This window comes from Cariama cristata, unplaced genomic scaffold (genome assembly GCF_000690535.1).
Source record: "Cariama cristata isolate BGI_N322 unplaced genomic scaffold, ASM69053v1 scaffold6646, whole genome shotgun sequence".
In the NCBI taxonomy this organism is placed as follows: domain Eukaryota; kingdom Metazoa; phylum Chordata; class Aves; order Cariamiformes; family Cariamidae; genus Cariama; species Cariama cristata.
The window spans coordinates 26,359-53,937 of record NW_009621475.1 but is presented as its reverse complement, the minus strand read 5'-3'; the positions used below and the strand labels follow the sequence as shown (position 1 = coordinate 53,937).

At 39.5% G+C, this 27,579-nt stretch overlaps 1 protein-coding gene across 1 annotated transcript in view; it reads right to left on the bottom strand.

Moving 5' to 3' along the window:
• Positions 1–27,579, bottom strand: part of KIF13B (kinesin family member 13B) — a gene marked incomplete at its 5' end in the record, with an annotated part of 112,663 nt that overhangs the window by 69,236 nt on the left and 15,848 nt on the right. The window contains 3 exons of the mRNA XM_009701973.1: positions 207–299; positions 2,012–2,072; positions 3,861–3,873. Coding sequence (XP_009700275.1) covers positions 207–299; positions 2,012–2,072; positions 3,861–3,873 — 167 coding nt within the window. The remainder of the gene's footprint in view (positions 1–206; positions 300–2,011; positions 2,073–3,860; positions 3,874–27,579) is intronic.

The following is a 27,579-nucleotide window of genomic DNA, read 5'->3' as shown; positions in this document are numbered from 1 at the left end:
TAAGGGTAGCCAGCAACAACAGACAAAATCCCATTTCTCATCCTGTCCACTTCATATCTAATGTTACAAAAGAGAAAAACATTTCTTATCTATTACAAGGCATTTCTCCTGAAACAATGTCACAACCACCATGAAAAGAGTCTCCGTGGGAACATAACACCTTTTAGGTCAACAGTGTTTTTTGCTTATGTCCGGAAGGGACCTACCGGTTTGCCCATAGGCAAAGATGCAAGCATTATAGCCTTCAAAGGCATTCTGAAGAATATTCTCTCCAAGGCACTTGAAAACAACATCTTGACCTAAGAAATAAAACACACAAGCTAACATCATAACAAAGCAAGAGATATTTTTTTTTTCCTTGACTTGGATTTTTAAATAATTATGTAAAAGCAGTTAGTGTTTTCCTGCTGTTGTTGCCTAAATAGCATCCAGTATTTGCTCCCTGTACAGGAGCAAGACCATCAGCCAGTAGGCATGCTCCAGATTTACGCTGCTGTAAAAATCAGAAGCTGTGATTACCATGCATATACCTGTATGTACTTACAACAACATCCTATCAATGTTCATACCCAGAAGTTTTATCAGCAGAAAATCTACCACCAGCTACAGAATTTAATCCACTGGTGAATGACACCACCCAAGATACACTCAACCCATACATTTTCACAACTGCCATTGGATTTTACTCTAGAGCAATTAGTAGAGCACTAGATAATTTTACTGTATACGTACAAGGTACTAAATACTACCATGAGGAGGTTTCTGCAGAGAAGGAATCACAGCTATGTGGGAGGTATTAGAGTAGAAGACATACATTAGCAAAATACAGGGTATATCACTTCTTTTGTAATTGAACTAAATCTGTAGGAACAGCTTTTTGGCTCCTTTTCCAAGCAGAGGAAGAAATGCTTAATATATTTGGATATTACCTATTTAAACAAAACCTCCATTTTCAGAATTTCTTTTACAAGCAGAGGAACTAAAGTCTGAACAAGACATGGCAGAACTTTACAGACTGAAAAGTCCTCTCAAATACATTAACGTTCCTGAAAGCTTTTCCTTTGTCTCATTGATTCAAGTTTGTATCTTTACACGCAAGTCCACTCAGAATTTTAGGCACACAACATTCCCCATCAAAATTACTAATAGTTGTGCCTAGCTACAATGGTTGTGAACCAAACACTTTCAACACATAACAGACCATAACGTAAGTGACATAGGCGTCTCCATTAGTTTGAGAAACAAAAAAAATCTACCTTCCTATGTAAAGTCTCATGGTTTTCTCAAGTCCACACTAAATTACTACTCATTAGTTATTTGTTAGAGAAATTAAAACCTAGAAGCATATGCATCGTTTATTTTTCTTGTGAATTTTTAAAAAATAAATGTGAACAAGCTTAACTGATTCCCAATTTTAAGAGATAAAAGTATGTAAGGAATAGATCACAAGAGTGGTAAGTCCAAATACAGTTCATATTTTACCATAACCATTAGTCAAAATGTGTCATAATAATACACAGAAAACTTTTAATTAAATGCATTACATATTCTCATCACACCATATGAATTCACATACCCCTATATTAAATTAGGCTTTTTTTAATACTCCATTATTAAGTTCTAATATGATGTCAGACTCCCATCAGCACTGTGAAACACTAAATTACATACAGCAATGTTCCTCAAACCTGAGAAGAAATGGATTTGATGCTTTTAAAATGTTGGACTTGGAACAGTATTATAAATAAAGATGTAAATATAAGTAACCCCTTATTGTGACCAATTTCTCCATTTCCTACACTGCAAACAGGTAGCGATGTCTATCGCTATTATCATCTTTAGAAAAGAGAAACAGGAATGATTGAAGACTTTCCTTTTTCTTTTGACAACAAGCAGTCATACAGGGGAAGGCACTTTGTGCCACATGGTCTGTGCCCTGTAGCAAATACTGTATTTTAATTAGATCATTCGCACTTGGAGACAACAAGCACAAAGCTACAGGAAATATTACCTGCATATTTATCTTTGACAGATTCATCCATAGACCAAAAGCAGTGATCATAAGCAAACACCTGTAGGAAAACAACGAGGAGGACACTCTATAAAAACTGTTGCCAAATCAAACAAAACCAAGTTTTGACAGCACTTTATTATGTTGGCTAACATCATGCTCCTTGGGGCCATTCTGAACATAATACACATTCCCGCAGAATTCCTTATTTTCTATGAGTTTGAAGCCTAAACAAACATTGCATCCTCCTATATGCAAGCCTGTTCCTTGCTTTTATTTGTTCCTTCTTTCTATTTCTTCCTTTCTACTGTGTGAATCCTATTCCATGCTCTACAAAAGCCCTCCATGTGGCAACCGAGTGGACGTCAAGGAGCTCTTCTTATTTTCCTTTAAACCCTTCCTTGCAATTCATTTTTCACAAGACTTTCTATTTTGCAAACTGACAGATGTCCCCTAGCTGTTTCTGCCTACCATCTCCTCATGTCTCTTGTCTGCATAAATTAAAAACATGCCTTAGGGTAGGAACCTCTTTCCGTACAAGAGGAGTATGTATTTATATTCTGCTGACAAACAGAGGCAGTCATCACCAAAGTCTAATACTTGTAAAGAACAATGTAGAGCAAATTATTTTATCACGAGAAGAGTAGCACTATAATTTTTTTTAATGGAAAAGTTTCATTTTTGTGGTAAATCTATTTAAAGGATGGAAAGCTGACCTCCAATAAGACAGCACATATTTTGGGACAGATGTTTGCAAAAACAACTCCCCTGAGTAGGTATTTGCAAGGAAAAAAAAAAAAAAATCAAGGTAATATCTGACCTACATTCACATGGGCAAAATTTACTCTGTAGGATATAGGAAAAGGGAAGTGCAACGTGTAGCTCTTTTAATGAAGACTGCTTTTTTCCCTTTAGATGTTCTGCATTGCTACGTAGCTGACGTTTGCATCATTTCAGATCATGTTGGCAGAGCAAGCACACCACGCCAGCATCTCACATCCACCTTCTGCACCCTCATTCGACTATTTCTGATAATTTCATTTTATCTGTTGGCACATTTTCACGTTCCATTTTAGCGAAGTAGCAAGAAAGAAAATCTTCCTCAAGTATTTAAACTAAAATAATTAGAAAAATTATGCAAGAGTTGAAAATCCATACTACCAGCACATCCAAACTTACCACCTACATTTATGAAAATGCTTAACACAGCAAAATTCTTGAAATTTAAATCACTTATCTTCAAAAATACATTGCTTTTTTTTCCTATAGTACATTAATGTCGCAGCACAAAGAAATAAAAGTGGTTATTTTACATCCTCTAATTGAGGAAACAAGGGCTTGTTTATTTAAAAATAAGGCTTTTTGGTTCTTTGAATTTATTATACAATTAAACACGTTATTGTAACATCCCATGCCTTCAGAGCATTTAATAAAACATCACTGGCTATATGACCACATCAATAAAGCTGAATCCTGATATGCTAGAGCAGAGATAGATGTCTTCATATCAAATACAAAGCTGTGGGATCATAAACCGTAACAACAAAATGAGTTTGCTTTAACACAAATACCAGAAAACGCTTTTAAAAGCCCACAAATAACAAGTAGTCTTCCATTCACAGCCTGTAATGCTGAGTATGTATGTTCTCATTTGTTCCTGTGACTCATTTTTTGGCACAGGCTGTACAGTGCTCTTCTGCAGCAAGGAGATGCTTTGAGTTTCTTACTCAACAGCTGATCAACTACAGAGCTGGTTCTCAAAATGCTTTCAATATTTGGAAAACTCAAGACTGAATAAGCAATATGACTATTTTCACACACTAATTTAACGTGCAATAAAAGCCCTTACCTTTGGTTGGGTCCTACGGTTCCCCAAAGCATCAGGAGCAGAAAGGATTTGGTACAGGGTCAGGGTAAGGAAAAGAAAGACAAAACAAAACCAAAGACTGTTAGTTGTAGTGATTTTGCCTTAATTATTCTATCATTAATACCTCATCACTGGAATGCTGTATTTAAAAAGTTCATACCTCTTCTCAGATTTCCCCTTGCTTACAGATCCCAAATCATTCTATAAACCAACACTTATCTCTTTCCAGGAGTAAGATTTGAGATGGTGCTCTGAATAAGTTGATTTTAAATTCAAAGCCACTGATTTTCCTCATGCTGCCACCATCTCTTCCTCATTCTCTCCCAGTGTGTAATTTTTTTTCATGTGACACCTCCCTCTCTCTAGCTTTGTGGGTACCACTGTCTCTTAAAAACAAAGTACCCAAGCAACACCAAAATTTCCCAAACCACTTGAACAGGAACTTCAGGAGAGTTACTGAAGAGGGTAAATTTCAGAGTCCAATCCTTGGACTTGCCCAACTGAGTTCTCTCACGGTTGCTAGGACAGGAGAGCAAACATTTGTCTCCCTAAAAGAATGAGCAGAGAATAGCAACTCCTTTAATCTGTTATGCGTATAATTTAAAAGTTTGTTCGGGGTTTTGGTTTTGTTTGTTTGTTTTTTAACAACAAGTACAAAAGTACTGGAGCAACCTTTAAAATAACAGCACAGCATCAGTCAATGCCCCGACAGCAGGTTACACAGTACTCCCACATACAGAAGACTGGAGAAATGCAGCAAACACACAACAACGAAGAACCGACATATTCTCCTTGTCCTGGTCCTTCCAAATGAGATTAGGAAGCTCTTGACATCAGTAACAAGTAAAGCCTTGTGATAAGCATCACTGATTTCTTTTGAACAGAGCAGGAGAAAGACACGGGAGCCATATCAGATTACTCTCTCTGAGTTCTTGCTGCTCATATAGGTTGAGAGCGATTTTTAAAATAGTAATTTCTCAGCATTGTCTCTCAAAAATAATTATTTGTTAAGGAAGTCTATCATCCGTCTTCACTCAGGCTTGGATCTAAAACACATATCTGGTTGACATAACAGGAACGACGGTGATTTTGGACAGCAGTCGGCGTGACCCGCTACACAGGATGATTATTTAAGTCAAGGTTACCCCATGACAGCCATGTCAGAGGGTCATTCAAGTAAGCAACAACAACGTGACCCCTTTTCCCCCTGCCAGCTGGCTAAGTGTGAACAAAAGCTCTCCCCAGGTCCTTGGCAGCATGCTTGGTGCAGGCTCTCGACTGTTGCTGTTGCTCCTGGGTGGGTTGTAGATGTGGAGGTGTGTTGAGGGAATCTCCTTCACCAGGGCTTTGATCCAGACAGAGAAGACACCAGCAAGCCCACTTGGATTACTCTGAGAGGGACCTAAGAGCATTTTGTTGGCTTTCTGTGCTCTGAAATGTTAGTGGAGCATTTTGCTGAAGGACTTCACTGGAAACTGCCAAGTGGCTTTTAGCAGTGCTCGTGCTTACGAGGCAGGTTTACTCCTGTTCCTACAGGAAGATCATTCTTGTTGTAAAATAGAAACGAATAGCAAGCCCGGATTCTGAGTTTGACTTTAGCACTCAGAGATGTGATGCTGCTCTTAATTCAGCAAGCAGTTATGCTTATATTTCCCAGCCCAGTTCCAAGGCAGGATTATATTGCAACAATGCAGTTGATCTTTCCAGCCCTCGATACAGGATGTATTATTGATTATTTGGATTAAAGTAGCAATAAGGATATAATCTCAGAAATTCTATCACATACACAATTTTAAGAGGATGGATTATGCAAGGCTATGTAAATCATCAAGCTTGGTTCAGACTAAAAGTCTTAATTTAAGTATATTGTTTTCTAAAGAGCTGCACAAGCACACAAAACCATGTCTCGCAGCCTTGCTTAATCCAAACATGAGCAAATGGAAGCCCCACATGTAAGAAACCCAGCGCACCGCATTTAGGATACAGCACAGCTATCTGCAGCTGTAGCTTGTTCTGTGTAATTTGGCCCAAGAGAATAAATCGGACAAAAGTTTCCCTAAGGAAAGCATTAAGGGTGCATACCGTATTACGCAGCATCGTGCTGTGCACATATGAACCCATTAATGCTGCAGCTGCCTGCTGCAATAGCTGGGCCCAGAAACCCATGAAAAGATTTTCAGCCTGATTCGAAATCCCGTGGGAAATGAACAGATCATGGGGATCCAGCACCCAGAGCAGCCTGCGTAGCTACAAGCACACCCTGGAAGCCCTGGGTGTTCAGAGGAGGCTCCATGCCCAAGTACGGTGCATTGCTACAGTCCATCTCAAAAGGGATGAAAAGGCAAACAGCAAACAGCAGCATCACCTATAGAGCAGGGCAGTATCTCCTACAACAAAACACAAATGGCAGCAATGTATACAAAGAACGTTTCCTACGGATAAAGCTGGCATCAGCAAAATCCAGAGGATCCTATTATTGACGACTTGTAATTGTAATGAATAGTAAAGAATCACAAGTAGTTCTAAAGAAAAGATCACGTACAGTTGTGTCATCTGCAAACTGCTCACACCAAAACCCATGTCCAAACCAGTGTCTGCAAGGTAGAAAGCAAGAAGGAGCGCACAGCGAAATGATCGTTGCAAGGCTCTTAACGCACCCATCCAACGGCTACCCAGCAGTTTCCCCCAAGGACGCGGCCATGTCAGAGGTGCAGGCAGGACTTGCTATCCTTCCTTGGCTGACAAATAATAATTTGCATCTATCTCAAATGCAGCAGAAATGTCCAGGACAGGAAGGGACAACTTATCTTTTAGCTACTGAAGGACGTCACTAAGATGTTTTCAGCTACATATTTTCACTTGAATCCAAACTGACAAGACTTTCTTTCGCCAAGTCCCCTCTTTTATCTTTTTTCAACTCAATGTTGAACAGAAGTAGAGGGAATCTAATGTATCCAGGGTTTCTAAAATTAAAAAAGGAGAAAGAGAATACTCTAAACCAACTGCCTACATTTATTACTACTTTACTTCTTGCAGCCAAGTGAATATTGTATGCTGTTTTGAGAGTGAATGAAGCCATGCAGCCCTGGGTAATCATTTCTTTTTAAGCTAGCTCTTACATAGTATACGCTTCTTGAGCAGGATACATTTGCTTTCCTATAAAAATGCTAGTGGTTTCACAGATCTCAGGCACAATTTAAACACCAGATAAAAACACAGCATTTCCCAGCTGAGACCATCAGTTTATGTCCAATACTACTATGGCTTCTGTTTGCTTGTTTTTTAAAGAACAGAATCTGCAATAATTAAATGATATATTCAAGCACAATAAACCACTCTGTTCAGCAACAGTTACTAGTACTATTTTAATAACATCTCAGATCAGTTCTTACTCTGGCTTTCCACGTCCAGAAGGAGAGGGAAGGTATAGCGATCTTAAGTACATTTAAGATTTTGCAAATCTTGTGGGGAAAACCCCACAGCAAATGAGTAGAGGTGAAACATCACCGGGAAGAAGCGAGGACAGCTCAGACCTTATCTGTGCTGTTTGGCTGACCTAACAGCTCAGAGATAGCAGCCAGCTGGCAACCCAGCACGTGCTCTAAATCAGTCACAGCATGTCCTGCTTCTTGCCCAAATCAGAAACGGGCAGATGGGGCAAACGGGAGGAGAAGGGTGGGAGACGGCAAGTCAGAAAGCAGGAAAAAGAGGTACAGGGGCTGTAGGACATGATCTGACAAGTCAGGCATTTTTCTTTTTTTCTGTTTTATTTGTTTGTGGTTTTGGTTTTGTTTGTGTGTTTGGTTTTGGTTTTGGTTTTGTTTTTGTTTTTAAAAAAGAACATTTCCTATGCCAACAGCGACCGCAACGACATCCAGACTACAAATTTGGCTGATCCTGCTCATTGGCACAAGCCTATGCTGGATTCGGAGAACCGAAACATAACACTTTGCCATTTTCAGAAGCTTCTGGAAAAAGCAAAACATAATAAAAATTCAGAGGTTAAAAAAGAAAAGGGGAGAGGAACCGATTACAAGAGTAACTATGAACTAGGGAAGTCCCAGCAAATTCCCAGAAATTCTTAAGGCTTTCCACTTTCAATCTTCCATAACCATTGCAAACACAGGCATATCAGATTCCAATGTAATTAGTGCTATTTTCTGCCCTTCAGCGGGAATTGCTCAGCATAAACTCTGGGAAGCAGCTAAAAGTGCAACTAGAAAAACATACTGATGGGGAAAAACTACTTGGGGCACAACAGCAGAAAGGTGTCAGTGTCTCCCAGGTCTGTAAGACCACATTTTTATGCTCCCAGCTGAGTTAGCTTGCCTTGAATCAATTTGTATTCACACACATTTTATTAAAAGTAAAGCTGGCATCATGTGTCACAGTAATTTATCCTTTGGATGCAGAAACAACTCCACTTTGTAGCAAGTTTATTCTTTTTCAAGTTTGGACAGATAGAGTCCAAATCACTGTGTTTCTGTTACTTCTTAAATCTAGTATGAGGTAAACTGTTCGTACCCCATGTTCACAGATCCTGTTATAACACCCACAACCTTGACGCTTGCGCCACACTTCCAAGCAAATCTGGAAGAGAAATGTTATATTGTAACTATGCCTTCACTTTCGCTCAGTGCACAGGGGAATATCAGCACACCAGGAGAAGCAGCCCCAGACCTGCTCTTGGTACGAGTCAAAGGAAAGAAACTATAATGTAGCACCTAAAGTATAAATGTCTGATAACCTCCAGAAGTCCTCTCCAATCTCAGCCATTCTGTGATTTCATTAATAATTTGTTGCAGATAAAAGCAGTACAATAACTATGCTGGGTTCTGACACAAATGCACCATATTTCAGCTATTTCTTCAAACCAAATAACTAACGCTATCCTGGGCAGAATTAGTTGTCCCCACAGATCTTTCTTTCCTTGCTTTCCCTGGTTAAGTATGCCCCAAACAGCACTTGTATGAAAAACACTGAACTATAATTCTCAATTTCTTTTGTGACTTCTGTAGAGTGTTTTTCCCTTGCTCCTTTTCACTCACCTGCCACGAGCTTCCTCACTCAAACACAGCAGGGTAAGGATGCATGGGAACACCTCAGAAAAATCAAATATAACATTCACAGAACCTTAGTCCAGAGCTTTACTAAGCAAATGTAGGCTCTGTTTGAAGGGTAATGGGTTAAAAAGTAACGGGTTTCATGGACTTTAGGGGTTTTCAAAAAAACTCATCCTTCAAACAAGACTTTTGAATTTGAGCCCTAGCTATATCTTGGAGGATAAATACTGGGCATAGATGGAGCTGAATACCAAAAGGATCTGTGCATTGCTTGCACTGTCTCGGCATTAGATTCCCACCTGTAACGGGAGGCAGGATTTAACAAAACACTACTTTGTGGTCTTTTATTTTGGAATAACAAGCTTATGATTTTCAAGTTTACCTTCCACCGTGAAGAAGCAAATACATCCTCCACTGTACTACAGGAACTTCCTAGTGTGGAGAAGCTGGTAAGTGGTGCAGGAATTACTGAAGAACTCTAACATCAGCAAGTCTCACAGCAGACAACTTCAGGCACACCAGATAAGGATGGAGGCAAAAAAAGAAAAAAAAAACAACACACAAACAAAAAAAAACCCAAGAAGATTTTGCAACTCTTTGAAGTTTGCGAGCCCAGCTATCTTTCTGAAGCAGATCCTTTAATTGGTAGTATTTTTTTTCTGTATGAATAAAGGATTCAGAATAAGGTTTTTTGAAGAGCCAGCAGACAGTTAGAAGAGACACTGCAATGTTCAGAGTTTTACTGTTTGAATTTCAGTTGCAGAATTTCTTTCCTGGCATAAAAGAAAGCCAGTCAATGGTGAAATAAAATTTAGACAAATTTAATTATTTTATTAGCATAGATATAATTGAAAGACAGCAGTATGACAACTGATAAGAAATAGTAGAATTAATTGAGAAGCTGTTTCCTCTCTTTCCACCTATCAGACAAATACAATTTGCGACACATTTTGCTGCTGCTAGGTATACAATGAGAGGAAATGTCAACTAAATCAAGTTTGACCACTTCAGGCTTCTTTATCCCACGATACTTAGAAATCCATTTTCCCAGAATATTTCAGAAGATAAAGTGCTTGAGGTTGTTGGGTTTAACAGTTTATAAATATTCTTTCCCCATTTTTACACACAGAGCAAGTAGTGTCAAAATGCTGAGTCCTACTAGACTCCAATTTCTGGTTGATATCCTCCAATTAATATTAATCTTAGAGAGTCTTGATTTTACCTCCATAGCAATACTGAGCTCTCTGGGAGAAAGCCGTGCTGCCCTATTTGAGCAAAAGATTTTTTGTGAGCAGAAACAGTCTCTTTAAAACAAAATCCCCAAAAATGTCCAGAAAAAAAAAATATGTGAAAAAGCATACACAGTTCAAAGCCTAAACTTGTGTAGCTAAAAGGAACAAAAGTAATCATTGTTAGTCGGAAAATTCCTTCAGTGCTCCAAGGCATTCCAGGCATAGTTGGCTGTTACTTAGTTTCTACTGGCAAAACTAATTTTTGCCAGCTCACTATAAAAAAAAAAAAAAAAAAAAGAAACAAAGCCACAAAAAAGTCCCCCCAAAACAAGAACTCAGGCTGAACAGCAGTTTTGTGGGTTTAGGGTGTTTTCTACTTGGAGTTAAATTTTTTGTATTGTTAGTACAATAATCTGCTTAGTCCTGACCACATTCAAGTGGTGCAGGTATCCTACAAAGCTTGTGTTATGACAAGGGGATTACAACTTTATCCTTTTGTTTGTAAACACTTAGATGTTGGGATACTATTGTGCTCTACAGAATGTTTGGTGAACAGCCAGTACCCAAACTTTCAATTACTATTGTGAATTCCAATATTTTTTAATAAAGCCTGATGGAGCTACCTTTTTATAACCACGGGAGGGAGGGGGCGGGGGGAAAAGCCCTTTTATGATTTGGCAGCCTATTAACTCCACCGATAGATCTCCAGATGGAAACAGGACGGCCCTAGCCCTGGGATTTGGCAGAAAACCTGTTCTGTCCCTGGGACACTGCACAACTTGCTTTAGTCAAACGTGATCTCCAGCCAGCCCCCGAGCCGTGTGATGAGCTCCTGAAGCGGCAGACAGTGCAGCATATGTGCGTCCATATATGTGTATAGGTGTACAGAAACACATATGATTATCTTGTTCTACAGCATCAACTAATGCAGGCATCTATACACACAGTGTTCTCATCCAGGATAACCTTTAGCTTAAGGCAAGGGGCTGAAAAGTCCAGTCTAAACTATTGCCTGAAAATAAACACATGCAGAACTTCTCACTCAGAAGTGAAGGTTGGTTTTTTTGGGGGGGTTGTTTTTAAAAAGCATTTTACTTTCCAATTAGATGAGTTTCAGCCTGCTCTCTTCACTTGCCTCAAGCTCCTTATTTCCAAGAGGATCCAAGACTCCCAGTTCAAGGTTTTGTTCACACTGTTAGCCCTAGTTCCTGTCAATACACAGAATTAATCAGCAATTAATGCAGAAACCATGTTATGAAGCCCTAATTTCAAAACAGCTACCATTCTGATTTTTGGTTTTTTTGTGAGCAAGTTGACAATTCATCATGCGACACACAGTGCAACTTGAGTAACACAAAGGTAAGCTGCAGAGGAAGAACTGTGTTTAGGTCTCCTTAACTCCAGCTTCTTCATTGTAAGATTTTAAAATGTCTATTTTGAAAATGTAGGTTTTTCCTACATTTTTTTCTTGGAGGGCAAGTGGAATTTAGAAGAGCTCAAGAAGACAACCATGAACAATTAAATTCTTCATCAGCAACTTTCTTCAACTCTTTGAGATTAAATACACTGAACATTTACAAAACAATAAAAATTATTTCAAACACAAAGAGAATTTTCAGCATAAATTTAATACAGACTTTTTTTCCTTTGTGAGGCCTTTCCAACATCAAATAACCATGACCTACTTCTACAGCCTTCTGCCTAGAAAAGTGGTTTCGACTTCTGTGCGTGCATTTGTGTGTGCATTTATGGCAGGCTACCAGGGCAGAGGACCTGTCACCAGGTCTCCTGGGAATAAAAATCTTTCAAAGCAACTTCTTCTGTGTCTGTTTTCAGTCACCTAGAGCAGTCTAGAGCAATATTTTTTTAAAGATTTGTCTCACTCTTCTTACTTCAGAATGATCTCAAAGTTTACTGCAATTCCTTGTTGCAAGATGGTTTTTCTTACAGACTCAGCTAACTCAAGGTAAAAATTGGGAACAATACAAATCAATGCCAGTATCTCCTCCACCAATAGCAACTGCACCAGACAATCTCCCCGGGCCCCCTCCCTGCTTGCTTCTGTTGTGCGGGATTTGAGAACTGTCAACGTTCCCTCACTTCAGAAAGAAAAACGTGCTGACATCCACAGAAATTTCTAAGCGGAGTCTACTGACAGCTAGAAGTACAAAATAGAGGTGGAAAAGGAGGTGGGGGGAGAGAGAAGTCCTTTATGAGCATCTAGGAATGAGAACAAAATTTTTTAATCCATGAAAGGGTATTTTAAGAACTCTTCAGTTCCAAGCCCGGTATTTCCTCCTTTTGTAGATAGCTGTATCATCCAATTCATAAACTCACTAGAGCCTCTACGTTGAATCAGCTTCAGTTTGTCTGTCTTCCTTGAAAACACAAATACATCATCCAGAATCATTTTGGAAGAGAGTTAATTTTTTTTTCCCATGGACTCGGTTATGTTTACACACACATACCTATACACAAACATGTGCATCCAATATCCTTTGACAAAAAAAGAATCTACTTCAGCACCTCTCTGCTTCAAAGAAGGAAGAGGAGAAGAGAACAGTCCATGATAAAGAGCAAGAGCCATTTGCAGGAGTATGAAAGGGTCAGCAGCCATGGAGGCTCCAAGCCTCCAGAGTAGCCTACAAGCTCCTCACCCTCAATACTAAGCAGGCAACTATTGTAAGTTACAGAAATTACTGTAAGGACTCTTCAACCCAGGGAAACAAATGCTTCATTGAGAGCATTCAGAAAAATTTGGTAATGTTTTCTATTTCTTTTAAATATGCACTAAGTCCCTCTAAACACAATGTGTAGAAGAGGTGTCTCTCCTACGCTTAAGTGCCTCTGAGTACTTGCTAATTCCCTACCTACTCTCCTTCCATTGAATTACTTAGGCCATGAAGAAGCTCTATAGCATAACACCTGCTACTATACATTTTCTACTGTAAAGACCACATCCCCAAAGAACTTGCAGTCATTTGTCTCATAATTGTCCATGCAATTTATGTTAGATAGTCACAAAGACTGCAACTCAGGAGACACCTTCCAGTTTGGTGGTCTAAATAGTAAGTCAAACGACCTCCTTCGCCTTGTGTTTTGGTTCCACAAATCTGTCTTGTCTTTCAGTGAAGAGTGACATCCTCCTCTCTTTGGAAAGGGTGATGCCTGTTTGAGGAGATGCATGGACTCGGTTCTCTGACTTCTTTAGCAAGTCCACCAGCCACTAAGCAAGTAGGTAATCAGATCAAAACAAAACATTGCTGTGGCCACATTTTGTAAACAATTCAGTCTTAATGGTGTGTTTTATATATACACAGTGTATTTACAACATCGGGAATTTCATTAGATATAGTGTCCAGTTACTTTCTGAATCTCGGTGCAATTTCAGCATCACTGGGTCTTCAGCTGTTGAAGAGGGCAGTTCTGGGCACACGCACAGTGAAAAACTTTATACCTCAGAGTCATTTTTGCTGCCTCCAGAACCGGGTAGCTGCTAAGCAAAGTGTTATTTTCATGTGGTAAGTCTGTTCATGGCCTGTTTTGTATCCAACTCCAAATTAGGGACTCAAGCAGTATTTAAAACTACACACGCATACTGGAAACCACAAATGATGTTGATCTAATTGTGTATGGGTAGGAGGGAGAAGATAAGAGCTGCAGGCCAGAAGGTTGGTCGTTAGCATAAAAGTTATCTGTCTTGCCTCCATGGTTCAGCAACCGCCTGAATTTCCTTACTTCAGTGCATACACGTTTCATGATCACAGTGATAAGCCAGAGGTTGTTGCACAATATCTATGTACTCTCAACTCAAACCTCCCATCAGCATCCAAGGAGCCTGGGAGGTGAAAGAACAGCACAACGCATCTGAACCACTCTAGTAAAAAAGGAATCCCAGAACGGCAGCTTGTCAAGACACTGGCATCTCAAAAAGAGCACTTCAAAAAAATCCTGACATATATTAGAAGCCTCAAACATTCAGCTATAGTAAAATTAGTGTTTGGTATCTCTCAAAAGAGAAAAATGTCATACTGTCTTTCACTCTTCCCAAGAGCACAGACTACATACCCTCCCTCTCCCAATCAACTCTTTCAATACTGTCTATAGTCCTTCAACCCATTTTAGCAAACTCAACCCATAACGTGAAGATAAGAGAGCAGGCAGCAATCAATATCCCTGCCACCATCGCTGGAGGTATTTAAAAGATGCGTAGATGTGGTGCTTAGGGACGTGGTTTAGTGGCGGACCTGGCAGTGTTATGTTAACAGTCGGACTCAATGATTTTAAAGGTCTTTTCCAACCTTTACAAATCATTCTATGATTCTAGTAACCACTTATATGTTTCTCACATGCTGAACGTCAACAGAAATTTGAAGCCTTTCGGCATACACTGATACATTATTTTTTCTTCATGAGGATTTCAAGCCTTTTTACCCAGCGCTCTGTTTATGCGGACTCACTCAAACAGTTCAGCGGCTGTAAGATTACAGTTCTGCCACAAACGACATTAAGGAGGGATTGCTTTCCTCACCTATCTATATCCCTGCTATACAAAGCTGGAGTTACTTTCTGTTGTTATTTTTCCGAACTACAGCGAGCTCTCAGGACTGAAATCTTACTACTACAGTACCTGGCACGAGGAAATAAATAAAATTGTTGTCCCAAAGAAACTAAGACTAGAAAGAACCCTTAAGAGAAGCAGCCTAGATCCCTCCATAGCCCCTCTGACTACCATTTTTCAGAGTAACATTTTTGTATCAAGCTGCTCTTCTGCCTGACCTAGAAAAGAAAACCTTATCCTCAGTGTACGGTTCAAATCAGCTGTTCTCTTCCCAGCACGAGGATGGGAAATAAGCTATAATTGACCTGTTTGCTGAGAAGCAAAGGAAAATACAGCATATTATGAAAATTACAGGCAAGCCTTCATCATGACAGCTCAGCTCCCATGTGCCATATACAACCTACTAATGGCTCTGGACTGCTGAAAAAACACGATAGAGCTCTAGGCAGAATTAAATATTTGCTTAAACTAGAATTGCATGAAAGCGTATAGATCCACATCAAGAACTTGCTCTGAAGACAAAACAATAATCTTTGGAGTGAAAAGGAAAGATAGATCCCAGGCTTGTGGGCACATAATAAATACAGTAAAGCCAAGGTGCAGCTGAATGTAGAGCTACAAGGTACAAGCCTGAAGATGCATTAGTCCTTATGCTACAGGACTAAAACATTGCTTACATATTCTACATTTCCACTTCTTTCTCTCTGCAAAATATCAATTTCTTCGGTATTTGGGGGCAAAAGCCCAACTATTTCTTCCTAAATAATTGCAACTGATTCACTATAGCATTCCTCTGTGCCCTTAAATTTCCTAAATTCATCTTTTGTCCACACGATGAACTTACATATCTGTTTTGTCTATTCTTCTCTCTCCCACCTCAGCAGATCACTGTGGTCATTTTTAAGTGTAGGAGATATTTTGTGAACTATTCTTGAGTCAACACACCACATAACTATTTCAAAGCACTGCAGTTCTTTCATGCCCATTGTGTTCCAACTGAAAGCTCTCATTTCGGGAATCAGATAATCCTGAAGTATTTAATGGGGAAGGTCATTTTGAATAAGCTTTTATTCCCTACTTCTTGTTCCAATGATCTTTATTTATTCTTGTGTACAAAAAATTCTTTCATTAAACACCCATCACCTCCAAAAACAAATCTTGCAGTTGCTTAAGAGCTTGTACATTACTGTTGGAAATTTATTCGTGCTGGAAAAAAAAAAGAATCAGTAACAGGCACTACAGAAGTACAACTAGTGGTACCAACGGCAGAAGCTAAAACGTAGATAGTGTAAAAGCATCTGGTCACAAATTATTTCAGAAGTTAGCTGGCTGGAATAGGCATTGTAACTGGGGTTGGTAAAGTCATACATCATTTTTGGCTGACAAAACATTCTTCCAGAGACTATGGCCTGCAGCGCTGCAAGAAGCAATCAAGGATTAAGTTATTTCACAGCTCTGGCAAGAGAATTCAGATATTTAGCAAGGTGAACCATGCACCAAACACCATCAGTTATCCCTTTTATCCAAAAAAAATTGTGTCAGACTAAATCCTGCCATGTACTTTCCTGCCAACCAATCTCCTGGGCTCTGGACCCTGGCCAATGTCTCGTTCACTCTTGCCAACTCTCATGTTGTCCCACGGCAGGGCAAAGAAGCATTTGCAAGGAGGATACAATTCCCACCCTACGGCAGACTGACAGGAGACTATATCAAGTACTCTTATTAGGCATCTAAAAAGTGCAAACATGAGTCCTCCAATCTATCACCAACTTTTATCGCATATATTAAGCAATGTCTGAACGAGGGATGCAGGGCTTTTAGACACATGATGAGAAGTTCCACTCTGCACGTTTTCAGCAGATTTCACTACATCTTTCAAAGGGAATTCAGGTAAATCCAGCAGCTCTGGCAGCAAACCTCTCCCCAGCAGCTCTGAAGCACCTACAGGCCAAGGTCAGAGGCACTGCTGAATGCGCAGCAGCTGCCAACCAGATTTCCTCCTTCCTCACTCTTATCACTAATTACTTCTAAGAGCTTCCCACAAGCAACGCCATCTATTCGCTTCCTGCACTGTTCTTAAACAGAGAGTTGTTTATCTCTCCAGCACGCCTTTTCTTTTGAAATCCATTTCAACACCTCTCCCTCATAAAAAAAAAAAAAAGCAACTCCAAAAGGAGCCTTAAACCCTTTCACAACACTGTTTCTGGAGCAAAAACTGTTTATGATTGTAGATATTAAAAAAAGTTCTTTTCATGATGTTATGTATGTGCTGTATTACATGCAGTTCAGGTCAATTAAAAGTTCATTGTATGTTCAAGTGTCCTGTGCTGCAAGAATGCAGCTATCCAGCTATTTAAGTACCTACCCCCTCACTTACACAATATAAAGGACCTCAAAATAGGGAAAATAGGGAGAATGCAGAACAGGGAACCACAGAGCTGACTAACAAGGATTGCTGCAGTAGGGGCTGCCTATGAACGAGTCTTCATGTAGCCACCATGAATAAAATGTATAACAACTGCAGGACAGAACCTATGTCAGCTGTGAATTCAAAGCTCAGAACCTTTTCCTGGACTAAAGTCCACCCTGGATGATGACAACAGTTACTTGGCTTTTCTGTGAAGTTCGCCATAATAAACTGGCTTTTGAGAAAGTCCTAGTGAACAGAGCAATCACCCAGAAACAGAGACCTGTGTGCTGATTCCCACTGCCAGGAATGATTAATACAAAATGCATACTCAGACATTGCAGAAAATGTAGAATTAGCTCTGTTCTCATCACTGACCATGTGCTGTAGCCCTGAAAATATTAATTTGTTAAAAGCATGCCAGTGCTCTAGAAGAATTTGCTCTCAGAATAGCTTGTGGCCTGGTGGTACAGGGGTGGCTTTCACCTTCATTAAACTCGTAGAGCAAGAGTTTCTGTAAAGTGTCACCAGTCAATTCTGCCACAAAGCATTGTAATTAGAGGGAAAAAACCCTAATAACCCAGAAAAGCAATCACATTTCCTTCTTGTAGTCTGATGAAATTTCTTGCTCATACTTCTAAATTCTTCTTCTAAATATGCAACTTTTTAAAATAATTCTACCATCACTAAAAGACCACACTTACAAGCAAACACTGTGTAATTTCTTTACGAAGCAAATGCAGATGTAGCCTATGTTCGATGTGGGTTCTCTTACATTTGGGGCAGAATACTCCCTGCAAAAAGGTGAAACTCTGCAAGTGTAAAAACCTAAAACAAGATAAAGAAAAAAGTTAGCTCCAACCTAAAATTTAAACTAATTTTTACCTCCTACACTGTTCTTTTGTTCCACAGTAGCCACCAGCACCAGATACTTGCTAGCAGCTGGTTTCACTTAAGCTTCTCTTTTCCTTTTCCAAAGATCTATTTGGGAAACAAAGTGCGGTACGTGCCATGCGGAAAAGTGTTTAATATTTTGTGGTCTCAGTGATGATTTCCGTGACAGTAGGATAGTTCACATACACAGTTAAGGAGCCATTCATTTTCCTGAAAAAAACATATAAAGGTGATATCAAAGAAACTTGTCAGCTCCTGATGCCAAGTTTGCATTGCAAAGAAGCTATTTTAAGTCTGCAAGCGTAGGCTACAGAGCTAGTTGCTGGTATTCATAAACAGTAATGAGATGTGAGGCTTTCAAGTGTACTGAAAGGAGCCAAATGATGGTTTCTGCTGAATTCTAACTTTGAACTTCCAGATTGCCTGCTGGTTGTCTCTCCTAACTGAAACGTCTTGCTTTTGATGCAACTTGCTGCCTGCTTGACTGCGATTCATATGGGACAGCAGATGCAAAAGCACTTTATATGCCACAATCATGATTTAAGCACTGTACGCAGCAGTGCCCCTACAAACAATAATAAAAGCAGATGTTTCTACACGTATCTCGAGAACCCCTTTTAATTACTTCAAACATACACATCACCAAGAAAAGCATTATTTTCGCTCATGCTAAACCAAATTTAGAAGTTAGAAACATGCTGAACAATACCTGCAGTTAACCTTGAATTACAAAAAGCAGTTATGAATATCTATGTTGAGGAATAGGAAGATACCGGAATTTTAACAGATTAACAGGACTGACTTACTCCGCTTGAAGCAACTGCCCTCATAATCACCTACACTTTGTTTCTCTAAATCCAAAAGACATCACACCATTTTGAGAAGCTGAAAGTCAAATACTAAATTTTCCCGTAGTTTAAGACTATACCTCTACTGCTTAACACACAACACTTCATATGGGATGATAAAACAAGAATCACTAATTAAATGTACTCCTCTTCTAAAAATGTCACTACTGCATTCCCTGGTTACTGCATCATCCACTCAAAGTCAGAAAGCAGCTTTGCAGTCACACTGAAAAAACTGACAATCCTATTAGGAACATAACTCAACATGGAATTTTAAAAGTCAGCAGTTCTCCTTTTGTATCATCACCATATAAAATGTTTTGTAATAAGAAACAATCAAGTTGTAACCAAAAAGATTACATTCCTTCCTAGTGAAGTAGGGGGATGACATTCAAGCTTCAACGCTACATGGTGCCAGCAGAGAAACTCAAGTGGGCAGCAGCTGCAATTCTTTACCGTTAGACCATGTACATCAGTTAACCTCAATTGTCTTCATTTCTATGTAGACATTTTCCTGACTATGACTCTCCCAAACAGTGCAGGTGTATCAACTCAGTTGCACATTACTTTCTTACAAAACAAAAAACCCCCACACATACAAGTTGCTTAAGAAAACGTTATCTGTCATGTCTAACTTTGATAGGGGTTAGGAGTGGGAACAGGAAAGAGGGCACTCTCAGAGGAAGAAAAGTTATTGCATGAAAATGTGCTAGTAGTCCTGTTAAAAATAAACTACAGTGTACTTGTGGATTAGCTGTTCCACAGAGCTCACACTTTGCCCACCACTATAAACCATCACATATTCATAAAAGCAATAACAACTGAAGGGACAAAACCAATTAGTTTACAAAGAAGTTTGCTATACACCATCAGCTAGCATACATTTAAAGAGACAAACTGAAAATATGCAGCACAAGGGAAAAGACAGACATGTAGCTAATATTCCCTAACCATATGGGGTGGGGGGGAAGAATCAACAGTCAAAATTACCTGAGAGTTGCCACATGGTCTGCTTCATCCGAGGTACAGGGCTGAGATTAGGGAGACATGCAGCCACCGTGGCAAAAACCCTTTAAACAGCCCTGCATCTACTTTCCTGTTTCACATTCCCAGCTCTTGCTGGCAATAATATCACACAAACCATGGTGACAACGGTTGGAGCCATAGGGAGAAAGACGTAAAATTATTTAGCTGTTATACCATCTACCAACGCTTTTCCATCTTTTCCCCCCACTTAATCGAACCGTAACAATTTTCTAAAGGACCTGTGAGCCCTAAAGGAACAAATTTACATTTACAGACAGTAGACTTTCTGCTGTGGATCCTTTAGAGACAGTGCATGACACCCATGCCCACCTCCCACAGTCAGTCCTAAAAACACAGGTTGAAAGCAACTCCTTTGGATGTGCTAGGCTATCCTCCTCCTCCTGCCAACTGCAAATGAGAAAGAAAAAGTCTTTAGCCTGCAGGCAGGCTGGGAGATTATCCAAGGTCAGCTGCTCTAGGATGAAGCCTGTGTTGCAAAAGAAACAATTTGTTAACAGTTGTTTTCCCCAAAACACAGCCCTGACGGTGGGTAAAAGACCTCTCTCCCTCAGCATGTTTTTGCAAAGGGCAAAGACCTGCTAGCTTGCTTAGATAAAAACCACTTAACACATGTGAAATTAATACCAGACTTTCAGATAAAAGCCTGTGGACATCATAAGAACTAAATATAACAGCTGACAAAGTACATAAGAGGAAAGAGAAGCAAAAGGATATTCATATAAAGATCAGATCACATGTTCCAGCTGAGCAAGTTCCTCAAAAATCAGGCTTCAGCTTATCGGCTTGTTGTCCTCGGCTACTGCTATGAGTTCTTTTTGAACACAGGCTTGATTTTAACATATGAGCTAGTTTATCCAATTTCGGTGTCATTCAACCAGTTGTTTGTTTGATTCGTTGTTTCTTTTTTCTTTTTTTTGAAGCACCTTTAATTATGAGCATCAAATTCTCAGCCATGTAAACACAATTTTTCTTTACAGAAAACTAGTCTTATGACAGTTGTGCACACATTTAGCAAAGCACATATAAAAGACAATGGCATTCATAAGCAACAATATCCTAAAAAAGTTATCTATTTCTTTATTGCATTCAGTTTTCTGTAACATTAGATGTACGTCTGCCATAGCCAGAAGAATGAGAGATGATGACTTTCTAGAACCGTTACAGGTGACATTGTATAAAATGAACTTTAGAGATTGTCAAGTTGTCTGACAGCATTTAAGAGACAAACTTCGAGAAATAATTAGCTCATATGGTTTCCATACCACACATTTGCACCATTCTGCCTGTCTGTCTCTAAATGTCATGAAATTAAACATATGCAGAAAGAACATCCCAAAATCAAAGTATTCAGGTATATACAGCAGAACAATGACAGTTTTTAGGTAAGCCAATTTTATACTTTCATCAACTTGACAGTATTCCTTTAACCTCATTACTGTTCCACAGCTAGTATAACAAAATAGACAAAGATATCTAATTATCATAATTTGGCCACTCTGGCTTATAAAATCCAGAAGTGCTCATTCATGCAGCTGATTGAATGAGTCTGTCCAAGCATAACCACAAACACAGAAAAGACGCTGGATATTCAACTTGGTCATTTGATGCTAAAACCAGGACACAGTAATAAAATTCCTCTCTACAGGTATTGCAGCAACAGCTATTACCACGTTAGGATTGTCCATGATCTTGGAACACGTAATCCATTATTTGGCAACCAGCTCCCATAAAAATAAAGTCACACGGAAATTTAAGGTGCTATTTTTAAGTACAGGATGAAGAAAGGATGTTTAAAGATGGGACTGTCACTGCTAAGCCATCAGACACAATTTCTTTTGCTTAAGTAACAATCAATACCAGCTTCTTACCATGCTTTACTTAACAGCAGCACAAAGTGGCGTTTGCTGTCCTAATTTGCAGGACTTGCACTACTGGCCTGAGTTATCGCTGCTAATACACGTATAGAATGAGCAGAGGGTATTTATGCTTGCTGGCAACCTGTACTGGCTCTAGTTATTGTAGTGTTGGATTGAGGGGGAGACAGAAATGCACTGCTGTTACTGTGCTGGTGACAGTGACCAGGAAATCAGTCTCCAGTGAATAAAGCACTTTGGATAAGTGGTACAACTGTAAATCAAAGGGGCAGAGGAGGAGCATCTGTACAGTTCTCTCCCTCCACCCCCAACATACAATCCATAAAGTAGGATTTATGCAAGACTGGAGTAGCATACAGGAATGCAGCTTCACCTTCTCGGCTGATATGACTATCCAGGCACATAGCGCCATACAGTTTTGGGCAGAACTGTGACACAAAAGAAGACAGGCTTTTGAAACTCTCAAGAGTCAGCGCTGGAAAGAATTCAGACAGACACTTGGCCCACACAGAAGAGGTTCAAAACACAGCTTGTGTTTGGCTGCATGTTAAAAGCAAGTACCTGAAGACACCCTCCCTTGCTTATATCTCCCTCCTTACACCTCTTATTTTTTCCCCTCGAACTTTGATTTTCCCATCAGCAACTTAATGACTGAAAGCTCCCAGAGGAATAGTTGGGTTGTGCAATTCCAAACATGCAAGTTTCCATTTATTGTTCCACAGAATGAGAGGAAAATCTATCCTCTCCAAGTACAACACAGCATTTCAAACATTACATTTGCTTTCCAGAGTTGAAAGGGAAAGAAATCTGGTTAAAACATGACTTGCAAAAAGAAAGGAAGAGAAAACATGTTACAGGCATAAAGCTGTATTGTATGAGACTGCTTGAAAAGCTGCCAATGCTGCAATTCCCCACAGCTTCTTTGTAATAAATACACATTATAAACTTGAGGAATACCTAATATGATTTTTTTAGCTGCCATACAGTTTCAAGAAGGGTTCAGAAACTAAAAGAGAGATTTGAAAATTCTCAAGCTCTTTTGTAAGACTTTCAAAGGTCCTGGCTTGTGTCAAGTCCTATGCTCCTTTCAGAAATGAGGCAATTGACTTTGGCTGCCTAAAAATCACTGAGCAAAGCCAACAGAAATTAGCAGGGGAAAAAAAAAAAAAAAAAAGAAAAAGATTTCTTAGTATCCTCCCCAAGCTATTTATTCTTTCCCAATGGAACATTTCTTTAAGTTTAACTGCTAAATGTACTTTTTCCAATGTTTGAAGTAACATAAAACCCTTCATAGCACAAGTTCATTAGAAACAAAACCACAGACAAAGACACATCTAAACATTCCTATACTTGATGCAAAGAAAACCTTCATTAAAAATAACCCTGCTTTCTTTAACTACTGAGCCTAAAGATTGTGTTTATCAACTAGCAATATACCATGAAGCCGGCAGTCTTTCAAGTCCAGTGAGTTTACTCGCTTTACATTCTTCAACACATCCTATTGGACTATCACATCATACAAATATGATTAAAAAACAAAAATCTACATTAAAATTTTATAAACCTTAGATTATGCAATGTACAGGTTTGTGAGTGCATTTGTCACCTGCTTCAATGGCATTAACTCAGCTACCTGTGGTATCAATAAAATCCACACAGATGATTCAAAACCAGATTACTTAAATGTGAAGCTTTTTTTTTTTTTCTTTTTAAATAAGAGAAAAGCATCGAGAGCCTCTTGAAGCTTCTTGCATTGTTCCCACTATATGGATATGATAAAGGGGAAGAGTAAGTCAGCCAAGGCTGTATGTGCTGGCAGCACAGGCAGAGCTCAGAGCCTTCTTTATCCCCTCTCCCCACCACATGTTTTATTGCCTGCCATCCAACCTAAGGAAGAGGGTTTCACAACACAACTCATTCTGGCCAGCATCTAAGGGCTTTAGAAAGAAGGCAAGAGGAGGGAGATTGTATTTTTTAAGACTTCATAGCAATGTATTGCCCTGCCTTTTCCCAGACGAAGCCTTCCTTTCAGCCACCAAATTAACTGAGGTTTGTTCATGGAGCTGCTCATGCCAACACAATCAGCTTTTTTGAATTGAATACAGATAAACAAAGACTTCAAGGAGGTTATCAGCACTGTCTCAGAGCCCATGTAAAACTTGACTTAAATGCAATTGCAAAGAGAGTATATTAAAACTGAATAAATTCCATACATCATTAACATTTTCATAGAAGCACAGAACGGTTTGGTTGGAAGGGACCTTAAAGCTCATCTCGTTCCAAGTCCCCTGCCCTGGGCAAGGACCCCTCCCACCAGACCAGGTGGCCCACACCCCCATCCACCCTGGCCTTGGACACTCCCAGGGATGGGGCAGCCACAGCTTCTCTGGGCAACCTCTGCCAGGGCCTCACCACCCTCACCGGCAAGAATTTCTTCTGAATAACTCATCTAAATCTTCCCTCTTCCAGTTTAAAGCCATTGCCCCTTGTCCTATCACTACATGCCCTTGTACAAAGTCCCTTCCCAGCTTTTGTTTTTCCAGTTTTATATCTGTACTACAACCATGCACCATACTTTGTGTCTTCCATCATGTCTTCTATATATTCAGAGATATCAAAGCTGGAAAGAACGATTAGAACTGTTAGGTCGGTTAGCCTGACCTTGTAACATCAGCTACACAATTACACCCACCAACTTGTGTTTGGCCATCACAGTTCCTTCTGAGAAGCATTCTTATTCTTGCCAACAAGAGTCCACCACTACCTGTCATAGTTTGCTCCAATAGTTCATAACCTTTGCTGTTAAAAATTGTACATATAAATTCTTAATTTGTATTTCTCCGGGTTTAGGCTTTCATATATTTAGTCTTTGTGATACCTTTCCCTTCATACAATGCAAGTTTCCAAGATGATGACAGCACTTCGTATCATGCACAAGTCATGTGGCAGCTCCAGCACACAAAGTCCTTCATGATTTATGACCGTTCAGTCTCTAAAGCCTATGCTGTGAAGACGTATTTGAGTAAAACAAAGTAATTCCAGTAATGAGACAAATACCCGCCAACAGCATGTATCGTATGCACAAAACACCACATTTTATACCCAGTCTTAAGGTAAGGTGTCTTCCACTTCCAAACCTTTCCATGAGCTGTCCATATCAACAAGCAAATCAAAAGAATTAAGAAACAAAGGAGAAGCAGCTAAAGCCACTTCATACTACTGACTTAAAACTATGTGACAAAGACTATCTGTTTTATATCATGGGAACAAATATTTCACTGAATAATTCCAATAAAATCTCAGAATGAAAAATGCCATAGCAAAGAGCAAGTATGCAAGGTTACAGCACAGAAAATGGTCTTGCTTTTACAGAATGAGTACTGCAAAAGAAACCAAAACCCCCTAATTTTAAAATACCAAAGGGAAAAAAATCAAAATTCTTTCTGGTTTTGTGGTTTTAGCTAAATAGAAAGCACTAGTCTATCAACATGCACTTCACATTTCTGTCAAGGAAACTGCAACACTAACACTCCACTTAAATAGGGAGCCCCAAATGAGAACAGCAATCATCCTCAGCCAAAATCTCCATGGTATCTAAACAGTCTCGAGTACTAGAAATTAGCAGACAATATCAGTAAACAAGTGGGATAAGGTAGAATAGAGAATAATTAAGCAACATCACTTAGACTCCTAGAAAATATCTTCGTCATTTCAAACAACTCAATTGCCCCCCTATTTACCTTTCAGCTTGCAGGATTCACAGTTTAAGTGAGCAGCGTTAAACCAGCATCACTTTGTTGCTGACACCACAGTACTTATCAGCAGTAAATCTTTCACTGTGCTAAGCATTCTTAGATGATCAAAAATAAGACTTCTATCTGCATCAGATCCTCAACCACAGCTAATTAAAAACCTGATAAAACAGAACAAACTATTCCGAACCAGTGATTCATGAGATAAACATATTATATACATTGTTGGTTCTGTGTGCAAGGCCTACATTTAACTACCAGGAATAAGAAGCTATAAAACATAGAGACATTTAAAAAAAAAAAAAAATCAACATAAAATTCAATCCAGGCTATCCAACTTTCTAAGAATGTAGAAAGACTAGTTCAGTTTCCCCACAGTACAAGCCAGGAGGATCATATACACTGTCAAACTCCTGGACAGAGCATTAATAGGCGATTCTTAATAAAGATGCTTTTAAAAAAAAAAAATTTGAGCCATGGAAAGTGAGTGTTTACAGGAAGGAACCTGCTCTGCCTGGATCTCACTGCTGTGGAAGCAAAGTCACTTTGAAGTTCTCCATGGCTGCATTGCTTCAACTGTTAAATGGCAAGATAAACCCTCTGGGGGGTTAAAATAAAACTCCAAGACTTGTAGCTATTTTATAGCTTCAGGGGGAAATGTCAGCCAGCAGACAAAACCGTCACGTACTCACTTCTCTCCACTAATTCCATGAAATACTGGTGAAGTAACTCATAGCTGTGTGATACTTCAAAATTACTAAAAGATTAACAGCGTCTATGGTCACATATAGCAGGTACATCATGCCAGGGAAACTGTGCCCTCCAAAAAGGGAGATTCACCCAAGATGAGAGGAGATGCTGTTTTCTGGTGCTTCCTAGGAAGTGCTCAAGGTTGGGGTTGGCCTTCTGGAACTTCAGTAAGTACCCTGTACTCAGCAGTTCCTGGGTGGAAAAGTGCTACTCAGACTCAACACAGGACAAAAAAAAAAAAAGAAAAATAAAAAAAAAGAAGGTGACTTGACTCAAAAGAGTAAGGAAACGTGCATTCAGTGGCACAACTATGGACAGCAGAAGCTTATGCCTGTCATGTTTGCAGGGTGCACTGTGAACCAGTGACTGCAGACAGCAGGTGACAGCAGAGATTTGGAAGGGTATAGCATGTGTACGTATGTACGCCCCCTACACAAACCCAAGGTGTCAGAGAACTGCTGACATATTGGGTCAGACAAAGCCTAACCAGGGCGTTCTCTCCAACCTTGCCATCCACCAACAGACATCCTGCCCAGCATCATTATGAAAAACTTGGGAAACCATTTGCTGTCGTTAAAGTTTGACGATGTACAAACCTCCCAAACACAGCCTCACACACCAGCTTGGTGTTACAACTACTCCACAGCATTCAACAATTGACTGCAACCCAAAAAATTAGTAATTCATCTAACTCAACCTCCTTTGCAGCAAACTGATCTACCAGACAAGAACGTTGTTGCAGCATCAGGAATGAGAACTGTGCTCCCCAAAATACTTCAAAATTTGTAACTTATTCATTATCAACACCTGCAGTGCGTCTACTCGACATCATCGCACATACACATCACTGCCTTAGACCCACCAAAAATGATTTCTGCCACTAGGAAATCAGTGATGTAAAACAAAAGTGATATCAAAAAAATTAACACCATCTGGTGCCCTATCTGCCAATTCCCATGTCTTCACGAGTCCAAATAACTTGGATTTATGCACAGACCCAATGCAAAGAAATATATATTCCACTCTGATCAAGCCAACAGTTCGCTTTGCCACGTTTGCACATCATGTCACCTGGATGAAAGGGAAAGGAGAAGCCTGGGAAGAGAAAGAGAGGCAACTCCTGAACAAGCTTCAGGATTGCAAGTACAGAAAACACAACGGATTCTTCTTTATCCTTTGCTATGACTACAGGCCCTCTATCTCTACAGAACATGTAGCAACAGATAATTGTCTATTTTGACAAGTTTGCTTTGTGTTGAGAGCGTGTCTCAGT